Source organism: Chionomys nivalis, chromosome 3 (assembly GCF_950005125.1).
Source record: "Chionomys nivalis chromosome 3, mChiNiv1.1, whole genome shotgun sequence".
Lineage (NCBI taxonomy): Eukaryota > Metazoa > Chordata > Mammalia > Rodentia > Cricetidae > Chionomys > Chionomys nivalis.
Window position 1 is genome coordinate 96058510 of NC_080088.1, and position 13244 is coordinate 96071753.

Here is a 13244-nt window from a genome sequence, read left to right on the forward strand (position 1 = left end):
CTGTTGACCCCTAGCTCTTAATGGAAAGATGCTTGCTGCCAAGCCTAGAAAACTAGCATCATACCTGTGACCCACAGGGTGGAAGGACTGACTCCCACAGCTGTCCTCTAACGTCCACATGCATGCCCAGCACACATACACAAACAAGTAAGTGAATGTCAGAAATAGACAAATAAATAAATAGAAATAGCTGCTGAGTGTGGTGGTGCATATCTTTAATCCTAACACTCAAGAGAGTTCCAGAACAGCCAGGCCTACATAATATCAGAGACCCTGTTTGTAGCGAGAAAATGAATGCCCAAAGCTAAGGATACTAACAGCCTTGGTCTAACTTTTGTCTTTTTGTATCACGGTCCGTCCTCCAAACACTCACACCGAGGGCCTGCTAACTAGACTCAGAGTCACAGCCTTCTGAAGAATAGAGATGCCCTAGTCCTGCCCAATTTTTAATCTAATTTTTCTGCTGTGGAGGCTGCTGCTCGGGTAGGAGGAGCTAGCCGAGGTTGGGATGGCCTTGATTCTTGATCCTCCAGAACTCCCACCCCTGATAAACCTGTGTACCACCACCTCCGGATTAGGGGGCTTTGGAGAATGGACCCCCAGGCTCCTTGGTATGCTAGGCAAGCTCTCTATTCTCCAAGCTATAGACCAATCATCTGCGCAGACTTTTGAGACACTTAATCCCCTTTTTATATGCCACTCCTTAAATGTGCCACTTCCAAGCCCCCACCCAAGCTTCCCATCAGCTTGGCCTAGATTTCCCCTGGGCTAAGACCTTGACATCAGGGGAAGATCCTATTTCGCCTGCAGATTCCTGAAGGCGGTTCTGAACTATCCGGGAGGCTAAGGGCTCAGGCCTGGATGCCCAGGAGCCCACGGAGCTCTCACCCAGCTAAGGAAAAGGCAAACACCACCACAGTGCCCTGTCCTCCATCGGGTCCGCCCTCTGCCCCCAAGATGATCCACGAGCTTGTCACCGGGCCGCCGAGCGGCCAGGGGGCGCTGCAGCCACCGCTACCTTCACTCCCAGCATCTGGCCCGGAGCCAGGTGACTGCATGGAGACCCGCAGATGCCAGGAAGGCTTTCGTTGGGCGCCGCAGCCCCCGCGACGACTCCTCACTGAAAGACCCTCAGAGAGTATCTTCCTGCTGAGGAGACCCTTCCCCAAGGAACAGCGAGACCACCGGTGTGGATGCAATCAGCAAGAGGTTTATTCAGATACACGGGTACCCGGGGCGACAAGTCTCACGGAAGACTTGCGCGCCACCTGGTTGGGGCAGGGGGTTTTTATAGGGTTGGGGAGCAAAAGATGCCTGGTTACGGGGTTCTGATTGGGTCATTCAAATGTGGCAAGGCTTAGGCTGAGTTTGAGCTGAGGACAAGTTCCCCATTCCATGGAAATCAAATAAGTCGCTGAGTTGGCACAGCCTAGGGACCCGGGGTGCTTTCTGTTCCTCCTGGGACCAGATGTTCGACCACAGATATCCTGTTTTGGCCTTGCAAGTGGCGTTACAAATGCTAGCAGTTTGGGTGATATACCCGGGGTGAGGGTCTTTCACTCACTAAATCCCTTCCCTTTGCAAATGGCCTTCGGGTTCCCTCCTTTTGTCGCCCGTCCTTCCTGGGACTCTCAACGACCACGCTCCAAGCAGGCTGTTGAGCTATGGCGAGCGCCGAGGGCCAATCCCTGTGTCCACTGGAGCTGTGTCCAGCCATCTGCTCAGGCACCGCGGAGGACTAAACACTGCAGTGGGGCAGGTGCTGCCAAAGAGGACTCCCGTGCGGCCTGAAGGATATTGGCCATGCCGGGACAACCTTCTCTGTTCCTCTATAGAGCCATTGCGCAGCACCGACCTCTCCCCTATGCCTGAGACACTCAGAGGCGAGCTTCATGTCCTGGGGTCATAGCAGGGGTCAGGCTGAAGGTTGATGGGCATCCAAAATACCTACCCCCAAACCATATTATTTCATTGCTGCATCATAACTGTAATTTTGCTACTCTTATGAGTTGCAATATAAATATCTGATGTGCAGGATACCTGATATGAATCCCTTGCGGTGTTAGAGAGCCACAAGTTGAGAACTGCTGATTTAGTATTTCCAAATAGGTAAATGTTTGTGGAAAGCAACAATAGTAATGTGTGTAGAGTGAATGATTGTACTCGCCCCTACACTGAGCTTATGGCTAAAATTATATGTTTCTTTTATACACTCTTATGTATTCAGTGAATGTGAACATGTGGCTCTGTTAATTCAGGGGTGTGTGTGTGTGTGTGTGTGTGTGTGCTCGCGCGCGCGCTCGTGTGTGTGTGTGTGTGTGTGTGTGGTGTGTGTGTGTGTCTGTGTGTGTGAAAATGCATGAATGTTCACATTTGTTCATGTTCTTGTGGAGGCTAGAGGGCACCTTTGGGTGGCATCCACCTTAGGTTTTAAGGCAGGATCTCTCAATGGCTTCACATTTGGCAAGAAGACGAGGTGTATGACCAGTGAGGCCCAGGGGTCTGCCTGTCTCTACCTCCTCAGTACTGGGATCATAACTCACTCAGCTCTATTTGGCATGGAACTCAATAGATATACCAGGCTGGCTTTGAACTCACAGAGGTCCACCCTCTTCTGCCTATAAGGCTAAGATTAAAGGCCACACCCAGTTCACCCAGCTAATATATGGATGGACACTAGGAATCAACTTGTTTCTATGATCTGAGCTACAAGCATTCTATGGACTGAGACATCTCTGCATTAAACACATTCACAACAAAAACAACTATATTTCTATGACTTAATTATCTGTGGTCAAATGAAAATCTGAGCACTCAGCCAGGACAGGTGGAGAATGTGTGTTTGAGCTTCTTCCCCCAGAGTCTCAGGATGTGTTTCCCTCTCTGTGTGAACTTCTAACAGTTGCCCCCATCCCACCTCCCACAGAGGAGACAAGATGTGACACTCCTCCCATCCCTCCTCATCCAGAGAGGATCTGCTCACTCCTCATCTCTCCCCAGCAGTCAGAACCATCACGAAGAGCCCCTCCGTCATCACCTCTGCAGTCATCATGACTGGCCTGGAGGACACAGAGGGACAGAGGAATCCTTCACTTGTGAGCCTGGGAGCCACGGTCGGGGTGGTGGTGGCCACGGCTGTGCTCATAACCCCCGTCTATGTGATGCTGATCTTCCTCTGGTGGAAGCAAAGGTGAGTGGTCCAGGACAGGCTCTCACCTGGGCTTCCCCACTGAGTTTGCAGCTGTGGGAGATGGAGAAAGATGAGCTAGTGCAGGGCAGAGCCCAGAGAACACGAGGACAGAAAGGAGGCTGAGCTAAAACAGCACTGAATCTGTGCCTACTTCCTTAGAGTCTCAGCTGGAGAGCAGGCGCACGCCTTTAATCTCAGCACTCCAGAGCAAAGGCAAGCATATCTCTGTGAGTTCGAGACCAGCCTGGTCTACAAGAGAAAGCTCTAGGACAGGCTCCAAAGCTACAGAGAAACCCTGTCTCAAAAAACCAAAAAAAAAAAAAAAAAAAAAAGCAAAACAAAACAAAATATTTCCAGCTGGAAATTAGAGAATCAAATGCAGATGAACACAGCCTGCTCCTAAAGAATTCAAGGGGCTCACGGGAGCCCCAGGGCCTAACTGCTCATTTAGAAAAGGCTGTGGCTGCTAAACAGATTCTGAGGTAGACCAGCATTCAGAGAAAACATGTCACAGGAAGTGAAACCCGTGAAGAAAGACAACTGTTTGAGTTGGGGATATGGTATTGAAACAGAAATTAAAAATAGTATTTAACCCACAAGTAAGAAGAAAATGTCTGAGAAGAAACTATACTAAAAGAGGCAAAAACATTTTGAGCCCTAAAAACAAACCACGGCCGAAAGAAATTTCAGAACAGCTGGAAAGATGGTATAGTGGGTAATTAGTTGCCCCACAAACACAAGAACATGAACTCCAACCCCAGGATCCACTTAAAAAGTTGTCTATGTTGACAGATATTTGGACAGACAGAGACACTAGGACCCCAGACCAGTCTCAAAAATGTAGATGGACATCACCTGGAGGATGCCACCTAAGGATGTCCTCTGCCATCCTCAGGGGTGTGCACACATGCAGATGTAAACATACACATACACACTTCCAGAAAATAAATTTCAAAAAGTAGGGAAATACTAAAATATATAAGAACATTTTATTTGTATAAAATTTATGCAATAACTTCGTACACTGCAAAACACTCTAAAATTCACTGCATTTCCTATTCAAATCCCAATTGTGTTTTTGTAAAGAGAAATGATTTGTCTTGTAAAATTCAAAAGATTGTGAGAAACAATCATGAAGACAGAGTAGGGGACACCCGAATCCCAGCATTGGGAAGTACAGAGAGGGGAATCAAGAGAACAAGGTCATCTGGAGTTACATAGAAAGTTGAAGGACAGCCTGGGCTCATTGAGACCTTGTACACATGCAGAGAGAGAGAGAAAGAGAGAGAGAGAGAGAGAGCGCCAAGTGTGGACTGCGTGCAGAGCAGATTTAAATCTGTGATGAGTAGACGATTACAGGGCAGGAGCAGAGATAGCAGATAGTGGAGTGTAACGGAAAGCACAAAAATAAAGTGTGAAGACCTAGGCCGTGGTTTTCAGAAGGGCTCAGCCCTCCATAGGAGAGAAGAGGAACAGAGAATTGTGAGAGCAATGACGGGGAAGCAGCAGATCTGACTGAGATTCTGACCCTGAGACTGAATCTGCAGGGGGCAGCAGCCTGCACTCACAGGGAAAGCCAGGGAGTCAGGTTCCAGGGCAACAAAAGGGAGGCCTGGTGAGTGCAGAGCAGGGAAAGCAGGGAAGGGACATGAGTTTAAGGCAGGGGAAGGAAGCAAAGGGAGAAGGACATGGACAAGGGGAAATGGACAGGAGAGCTGTCCTCTGATTTGCTGTGCTGTGCAGAAGGACAGCTGAGGACTGTCTTCAGGTCCTGGTGATTCTCAGACCTGTCCTTGAATGTCTTCTACAGAGCTGTTTGCTGCCTGGGCCCCTAATGATGTCTGAATAACTGAGAGGCTTGGCTGCCGGACTGACATTGTTTCTTCTGTTACAGACTAAACTGAAAACCCTAGCCAGGTGACTGCAAGAAACAGGCAAGGGGCTGTTTAGTGGTTTGAATAAGAATGGACCCCATAGACTCAAGGATTTGCATGCTTTGACACCAGGGAATTGCACATAGGGTGTATGGCCTTGTTGGAGTTTTGGGACTTGGTGGAAGGATTAGGTCACTGGGGTTTGGGTTTGTATTTCAAATGCTCAAACAAGGACCAGTGTCTCTCCCCTGCTGCCTGCAGATCCAGACATAGAACAATCACATCTTCCTACCCTTCACGGAACTGATGACACCTTGTCATGGGGAACGGTGGGATGATGCTCATACAGAAGCTGTCCTGAGGTCATCACAGTCTCTGCCCCACTTCTCATGTTTCTACCTCGGTCACAGTCTAAGTGTGTCCACTCTCAGAGATGTCCCAGGCAGTCTGGCATGACTCACACATTGCTGCTCTGACCCTTCTTTGTAAAATGAGTACACAGAATGTTCTGGAATGAAAAGAACTAGAGAGAGTCATCGATAGAGCTTCATGGAAGGTGTCACCTGTCCCTGGCCTTTAGGTCAGGCTGAGCGATATCCTGCAGCCAGAAATATGTCTCTGTGCAGAGCGGAAGCCCTCAAGGACTCAGGGTGACTGAAGTCCCCTCAGATCTGCCATTCAATGATGGCATGGCCTGAGTCATGTGGGTGGGAGGACAACAAGGCTCTTGCAGAAACAGCATATGCTTTAAAATCCATGTGGAATCCTAATCCATTGTGAACTGGGCAGCAGGGGGCAGGCCAGGGCAGTGAGCATCCAGCAACCCTTGCTGTATCCTGAGAATTTAAATGGGCTGATAAAGAACAGGAAGGGTCAAAGAGCAGAAAAAGGGACCATATTCTAGAGTTGGGTTCTGAGGGAACATCCATTCCAAAACTTTCATATACAGCATCTCTTAACTGACCATGGTCAGATACATGGGTCAGCTTTTCTCTCCCCGAAAGAGCATGTGCTGGTCCAGGCAGGCTCTTCTTTAGCATGAGAGAGAAGCTGACACACAGAGAGAGCCAGCAAGATAAGAGATGGAATGAGAGAGTGGGAAGGGGAGGCAGAGATAAGGAGATTGTGGGGTCTGACCCCAACTCTCTCGCTCACATCAGAAGGCCCCGGGGGATGTGTGTCACTTTATAGTAATTCTCTCCTGAGAATGAGGAGCACAGGCAGATATCAGACGGGAGACAGAAGAGACCGCATGGGACTTATGAAGGACTGTACAGACAGGAGGTCGAGGTGGGAGAAAGGAGAGACCAGCATGGTGAGGTCAAGGCTGCATCTTTCAGTCAAACATGGGGGTGAGGCTTAAGAGCAAGGCCATCTTGTCAGTGACCACAAGGGCAGATCTTCTGCAATATGAGAAAGAAGCCAGAATGATAAAGGAAGTTGCTGGTCACAGAGAGGTGGAGGTGGGGAGGTCCTGCCCCCATACAGTCCTCCACATGAGAAGGCCCCGGGGAGTGTGGGTCATTTTACTGATTCTCTCCTGACTCCTGAGCACCCCAGGGTCCCTCCACGGGGCCTCCTCTCCTTCCTGATGGCTCTGCTGGTCCCATTCCCTGGAGGGAATCAGACCATGGAATGGCTGCTGCTTCTGCTGCTGCCAGCAGCCTGCCTGCAAGCTGGTGAGTGTGGGAACCTTGTTATCAGAGACTCTGCCTTACAAACAGGAGGGACCAGTGGATCTGGGTAGACTAGCCTGGCATGTGGACAGATGACTGCTCTAGGAGCCAGCCAGTCCTCTCTGCCCCAAGAGAGAGATCATCCCTCAGAGTGGGTCCAACCCAAGCCTTCCCTGGCTTTCCTGTCCCACCAGCCATAGGACAGTCCTTCTCGCCTGGGGGAGAAGGTTCAGAAATTCTGGCTGTCATTTCCTTCCCCTGCAGAGGCTTCAGATTCTCCCCATCCTTCCAGGTAACTCAGGAAGATCCAACAGAGTAAATACCTTTGGTGTCAACCAACCAGCACACCTCTCTGGTGTCCAGGGCGGCTCCATCGAGATCCCCTTCTCCTTCTCCTTCCCCTGGGAGTTGGCAAAAGATCCACAGATGAGGATTCTCTGGAGATGGAAGGCCTTCCATGGGGAATTTATCTACAACTCTTCCTCGGGTTTTATACATGAGAATTTCAAGGACCGGCTCATCCTGAACTGGACACAGCCTCAGACATCTGGAGTCCTCAGAATCCTGGACTTGAAGGAGAAGGACCAGACAGTGTACTTCTGCCAAGTTCGTCTGAACATGAAAGATGGCATACAGGAATGGCAGTCAACTGATGGAACCCAACTCACTATTACCAGCGGTGAGCCACTCGTGTTCTGGCTTTGCTGTCTCTGTGTTTTTTGTCCCATAAATGTCACCTCAAGCTACACAACTCTAAGCTTTCTTTGATATTCCTTTTGCTTGGCTCTGCCCAGGCCTCTGACAACAGGGTCTTCCCCTTGTAGATGTGACAAGTTTTTGTTGTGTCCTCTCACTTTGTCTGACATTCTATGCTCAGGTGCAACCACACCCCACACTAGAATTCATCATGGGCCCCACAGCTTATGTTATTTAACACCTTTCTGTCCCAAACTAACACTGTGGTCTAGGACACTTCCCCCTTCCCCGTGACCATGAGGAGAGTTAACTTTTTTTTTTTTTTGAGTGAAAGCTCATGATTTTATTGTCTTCCTAACAAGATCAGCTTAGAACTGGATCACTTGGCCCTTTGGCCCTTTCTCTTCTTATCACCACCCAGTTCAAAATGCTTGCATCTCTTAATAGCCAGCATTCTCTTAGATCCGCAGCTGGGCTCCACACATCCCAGTCTCAGCACAATAATCTTTGTAGTCTTCACCTTTTTGCGGAAAATAGGCTTAGTCTGCCCACCATAGCCACTCTGTTTCCTGTCATAACGCCGCCGCTTTCCCTGGGCATACAAAGAATCTTGGCCCTTCTTGTACTGTGTCACTTTGTGGGGTTGGTGCTTGCCACATTTCTTGCAGAATGTCCGGCGGGTCTTAGGAACGTTCATCATGTTGGCAGGTGCGATATCGGCACAGAAAGAAAACGTGTGTTAACTTTTTTAGGATGTAGCTGACTCACTTGGTCCTGTGGCAGGGCTCCAATTAGTTCCCTTATGGAGCATCTCCACACAGCTCCAACCTAAGGCCAGAGCAAGCAGTAGGAGACCACTGGGTGCCTTGGTGCTCGAATATCCAACTGTTAACTGCCACTTATCATCACAGTCCCCATTTCCCCTCCTAGCTCCCCAGGACACATCCCTCACCTCTCCCTACGCACTGGTCTCCTCTTTATTTCCCAACTTTCTTCCCTTCCTTGCCCTCACCTCTCCCCAAAATACCAAATGTTCCTCAAAATGATGTCCCTGTTTTCACGATGTGGCTGCTCTGTCTTCGGATCCCTGCTTCTCCTCTGAAGCAGAAGTAACTGCAGGCTCAAGCCCTAGGAGCACTGAGGACCAGCCTTGTCACTGTGTGGTCCTAGAGATGGCCCTAGAGGAGCTGAGGGGGTCTGTGTATGTGGTTGTTGATCGCAGCCTTGCTCCATGGCTTTTTTCTTACATACATATTTATTTGGTCGGTTGTTTATTTACATTTGTTTTTTACAACACAGGGTCTCACCCTTTAGCCCTGGCTGTCCCAAAACTCACTATGTAAACTAGGCTGGCCTTGATGATACAGAAATCGCCTACCTTTGCACCCCATGTGCCACCACATCCATCAGTGCCTGTTGACTGGACTAGAGCCAACCGGTGAGAGGAGGCCCACAGAGAGCTCTTGCGCATCCTCTATGACTGCCATGTTGACCTGGTGTCACAAGAAACAGCAGCTTCCAGGGCTCAGGGAAAGGAGAAAAAGGAGCTGTTTCTATGATAGAGAGCAGAGGTTCTCAACCTTCCTAATTGTGACATTTGAATACAGTTTCTTGTGTTGTGGTGACCCCCCAACCATACATTTATTTTGTTGGCACTTCGTAACTGTCGTTTTGATTCTCTTATGAATTATAACGTAATTATCTGACTACAGGACACCTGATAAGGGACTCCTGTGGGGTTAGGGACTCACAGGTTGAGAACTGCTGGTCTAGGGATTCCAAATAACTAAATATGGAAATTAAGCAAAGCAATATCTATAGAGCGCACGAATGCACTCTGCCCTGAACTAACTGTACACTTATCGCTAAAATTACACATTTTCTGGTATATATTTTTATGTATTCTGTGTGTGATCATGTGGTTCTGGAAATTCAGTTGTGTGTGTGTTCACACTTGTTCAGCGCATGTGGAGGTTAGAGGACAACTTCAGGTGTTATCCACCATATTTTTTGAGACAGGGTCTCTCACTGGCTTCAAGTTTGTCATGTAGGCAAGGTTGTGAGACCAGTGAGCCCAGGGACACGCCTGTCTCTGCCTCCTCTTTACAGGGATTACAACTCACTCAGCTCTGTTTCCTATGGAACTCTATGTATAGACAGACTGACTTTAACTCACAGGGATCTGCCTGCCTCTACTCTAGTGCTAAGACTAAAGGCTGTTCACCTAACTCTTTATATAGATACTAGAGAACAATCTCAGGTTCTACATTCTGAGAGTAAACACGTTATAGACTGAAATAACTGTGTGTTACCTACATATATAACCTAACAGCTTTATCTCCATGGCTTAATTACCTGTGACCAAATGAAATTGGAGGACACACAGCCAGCACAGGTGGAGGGTGTGCACTGAGCTTGCTCTCCTGGAGTCTCAGCCTTCAGCATGTGTTCCCCTCTGTGAACTTCTAACAGCTGCTCCCCATCCCACCTCCCACAGAGGAGACAAGATGTGACACTCCTCCCATCCCTCCTCATCCAGAGAGGATCTGCTCACTCCTCATCTCTCCCCAGCAGTCAGCACCACCATGCAGAGCCCCTCCATCGTCACCTCTGCAGTCACCACGGCTGGACTGGAGGACACAGAGGGCCAGAGGAATCCTTCACTTGTGAACCTGGGAGCCATGGTCGGGGTGGTGGTGGCCACGGCTGTGCTCATAACCCCCATCTATGTGCTGATGATCTTCCTCTGGTGGAAGAAAAGGTGAGTGGACCAGACCCTCAACCTAACTTCCTCTCTGAGTTCTCAGCTGTGGGGGATGGAGAAGGGTGAGCTTGTACAGGAAGAGTCCAGAGAAAACAGGGACAGAAAGGAGGTGGAACTCAACCAGGACTGAATCAGCTCCTACTTCCTTAGAGCCCCAGCTGGAAATTAGAGGATGAAGTGCAGATGAACACAGCCTGCTCCTAAGGAAATCAAGGGACATGCTCAATTGGAAAGAGCTGTAGCTTCTAAGCAAGCCCTGAGGTAGACTAGCATTCAGGGACAGCATCTCACAGGAAGTGAAACCTGTGAATAGAGACAACTGTTTGAGTCGGGGATATGGCACTAAAGCGGAAAATAAGACAACAGTGTTCAACAGAGTCATAGATGGAAAGGATATTTCTAAGAAGAAACTGTACTAAAAGAGGAAAAAAATGTGCCCTAAAAACAAAACACTGTTGAGAGAAGTTCCAGGACAGCTGTGAAGATGGCATAGTTGGTAAATTGGTTGCCACACAAAGATAAGAACATGAACTCCAACCCCAGGATCCACTTAAAAAGTTGTCTATGTTGACAGATATTTGGATAGACAAAGACACTAGGACTCCAGACCAGTCTCAAAAATGTAGATGGACATCACCTGAAGGATGCTACCTAAGGATGTCCTCTGCCATCCTCAGGGGTGTGCACACATGCAAATGTAAACACACACACATACACACACACACACACACACACACTGCCAGAAAATAAATTTCAAAAATTAGGGAAATACTAAAATATCGAAGAATATTTCCATAAGGGAAAATTGTATACAATAACTCCTTAAAAAACACTCTGAAAATTCACTGCAATCCCTATTCAAATCCCAATTGCATTTTTGTAAACATAAATGATTTGTCTTCTAAAATTCAAAAGAATTCTAAGAAACAATCATGGGGACAGAATAGTGGACATCCGAATCCCAGCATTGGGAAGTATAGAGAGGGGAATCAAGAGAACAAGGTCGTCTGGAGTTACACAGAAAGTAGAAGGACAGCCTGGCTCATTGAGACCTTGTACACACACAAAACAGGAGCCAAGTGTGGACTGGGTTCAGAGCAGACTTAAATCCGTGCTGAGTAGAAGACTACAGGGCAGGAGCAGAGATGAGAACACAGTGAAGTGTAACAAATAACGCAGAAATAAAGTGTGAAGACCTAGGTCTTGGTTTTTTCAGAGGGCTCAGCCCTCCATAGGTGAGAAAAGGAACCAAGAATTGTGAGAGCAATGACTGGGAGGCAGAAGATCTGACTGAGATTCTGACCCTGAGACTGAATCTGCAGGGAGCAGCAGCTGCACTCACAGGGAAGCCAGGGAGCCAGGTTCCAGGGAGACAAAAGGGAGGCCTGGTGAGTGCAGAGCAGGGAGAGCAGGGAGGGGACATGAGTTCAAGGCAGGGAAGGAAGCAAAGGGAGAAAGACATGGACAAGGGGCAGTGGACAGGAGAGCTGTCCTCTGATTGACTGTGCTGTGCTGAGGACCAGCTTCAGATCCTGGTGACTCTCAGACCTGTCCTTGAATGTCTGCTACAGAGCTGTTTGCTGCCTGGGCCCCTAATGACATCTGAACACAGACAATAACTGAGACTCATGGCTGCCACATTGACACTGTTTCTTCTCCTTCAGGCCAGCAGACTGAACTGAAAACCCTCGGCAGGTGAGTGCCTGCCATCCAAGAAACAGGCAAGGGGCTGTTTAGTGGTTTGAATAAGAATGGGCCACATAGACTCAAGGATTTGCATGCTTTGTCACCAGAGCATTGCACATAGGGTGTTGTTGGAGTTCTGTGGCCTTGGTGGAATGATTAGGTCAGTGGGGATCAGATTTGTGTTTCAAATGCTCAAACAAGGACCAGTGTCTCTCCCCCTGCTGCCTGCAGATCCAGACATGAAACTCTTAGCCACTTCTCCAGCACCAGGTCTGCCTGCATGCCACTGTAATTCCTGCCGTGATGATAATGGACTATACTGTGATCCTGTAAGCCAGCACCAATTAAATGTTTTCCTTTATAAAAATCACTATGGTCATGGTGTCTATTCACAGCAATGGAACTTTCATTAAGATGGGCCATTGGGGAAGTTATAAAATGCATGCAATAGAGCTTGAGAGGTGATTCAGTCAGTAAAGCATTGGCACAAAGAAACAGGACCTGCATTTGACAGGAGGGGTACAGATGGACAGCTTTCATCACTGAGATTCTCTGCTGGGTCAGGGCACACAGGGCCTACACTATGGGTTATTTGGGGAAAGTTTCTGGAATTGGATGGTTCAGACAGAAATAGCAAGGGTTGAGCCTGTTCTCTGCCACCAGGGTCATGAGAAAACACAGCTGGGTATAAAATCAGAGTCTGAATGGTGGGGACATGATCAGGAACTGGAGTCTGAAGACTCATAGAGCCTGGCCTGGGGAGGCCGTGTTATCTCAGGATGAGGACTGGGTAAACATGTGGTGGCACATCAGCTGTGAAGTTGCCTTGGATGACAGTGTGTGTCTGTGTGCAGGTGCAGGTGTGTGCATATAACTGTGAGCTCATGTATGCGTAGGCCAGAGCACAACCTCAGACATTACTACTCAGGGCATCATGCCCCTCTGACTTTTTGGGTTTTGTAGGTTTATGTTTGTTTTTTCATTGCCTTTGATTTTTAGACCTGCTGGCCTGGGACTGGATATATAGACCAAGTAGCCTCAAATGCACAGAATTCCACTTGCCTCACCCTCTGTCTCCCAAATGCAAGAATTAAAGGCATGCACCTCCATGCCTAGCCCATCTTGACGGTTAATACATATATTACAGGACTTACTTATCCTGTGGGGCCAATGCACTTATTTTACAATGGGGGCAGCAACCAGATTCTAACATTGCAGTCTGACACTCCCCATGGTCACAGGTATACACACCACAGCCCTAGGCTGCTCTTCCACAGAAAGTGCCCCTCCCCTGTGACTGCATCATGTCTGCAGGGCCCAGTCATGGTTGTGAGGGCTATTCTTAGTTGTCAACTTGA

The 13244-nt window shown here is 48.4% G+C and overlaps 1 protein-coding gene across 13 annotated transcripts; it reads left to right on the forward strand.

Annotated features, from left to right (window-relative positions):
- Nucleotides 1-1049: 1049 nt before the first annotated feature.
- Nucleotides 1050-12244, forward strand: LOC130871996 (paired immunoglobulin-like type 2 receptor beta). Of its 13 annotated transcripts, none has more exons than XR_009056873.1 (7): nucleotides 1050-1209; nucleotides 3001-3190; nucleotides 6625-6743; nucleotides 7033-7419; nucleotides 9976-10197; nucleotides 11772-11895; nucleotides 12118-12244. XR_009056873.1 is itself a non-coding variant. In XM_057765785.1 (7 exons), the coding sequence occupies exons 1-6, from the start codon at nucleotides 1194-1196 to the stop codon at nucleotides 11875-11877; spliced, it is 915 nt and encodes a 304-aa protein (XP_057621768.1). In that variant the 5' UTR covers nucleotides 1050-1193; the 3' UTR covers nucleotides 11878-11895; nucleotides 12118-12244. The 13 variants fall into 13 exon arrangements, 3 of the variants coding, with proteins under 3 accessions (XP_057621768.1, XP_057621766.1, XP_057621769.1); XR_009056872.1 differs by having other exon boundaries at nucleotides 11865-11895; XR_009056867.1 differs by having other exon boundaries at nucleotides 10008-10197.
- Nucleotides 12245-13244: the final 1000 nt, after the last annotated feature.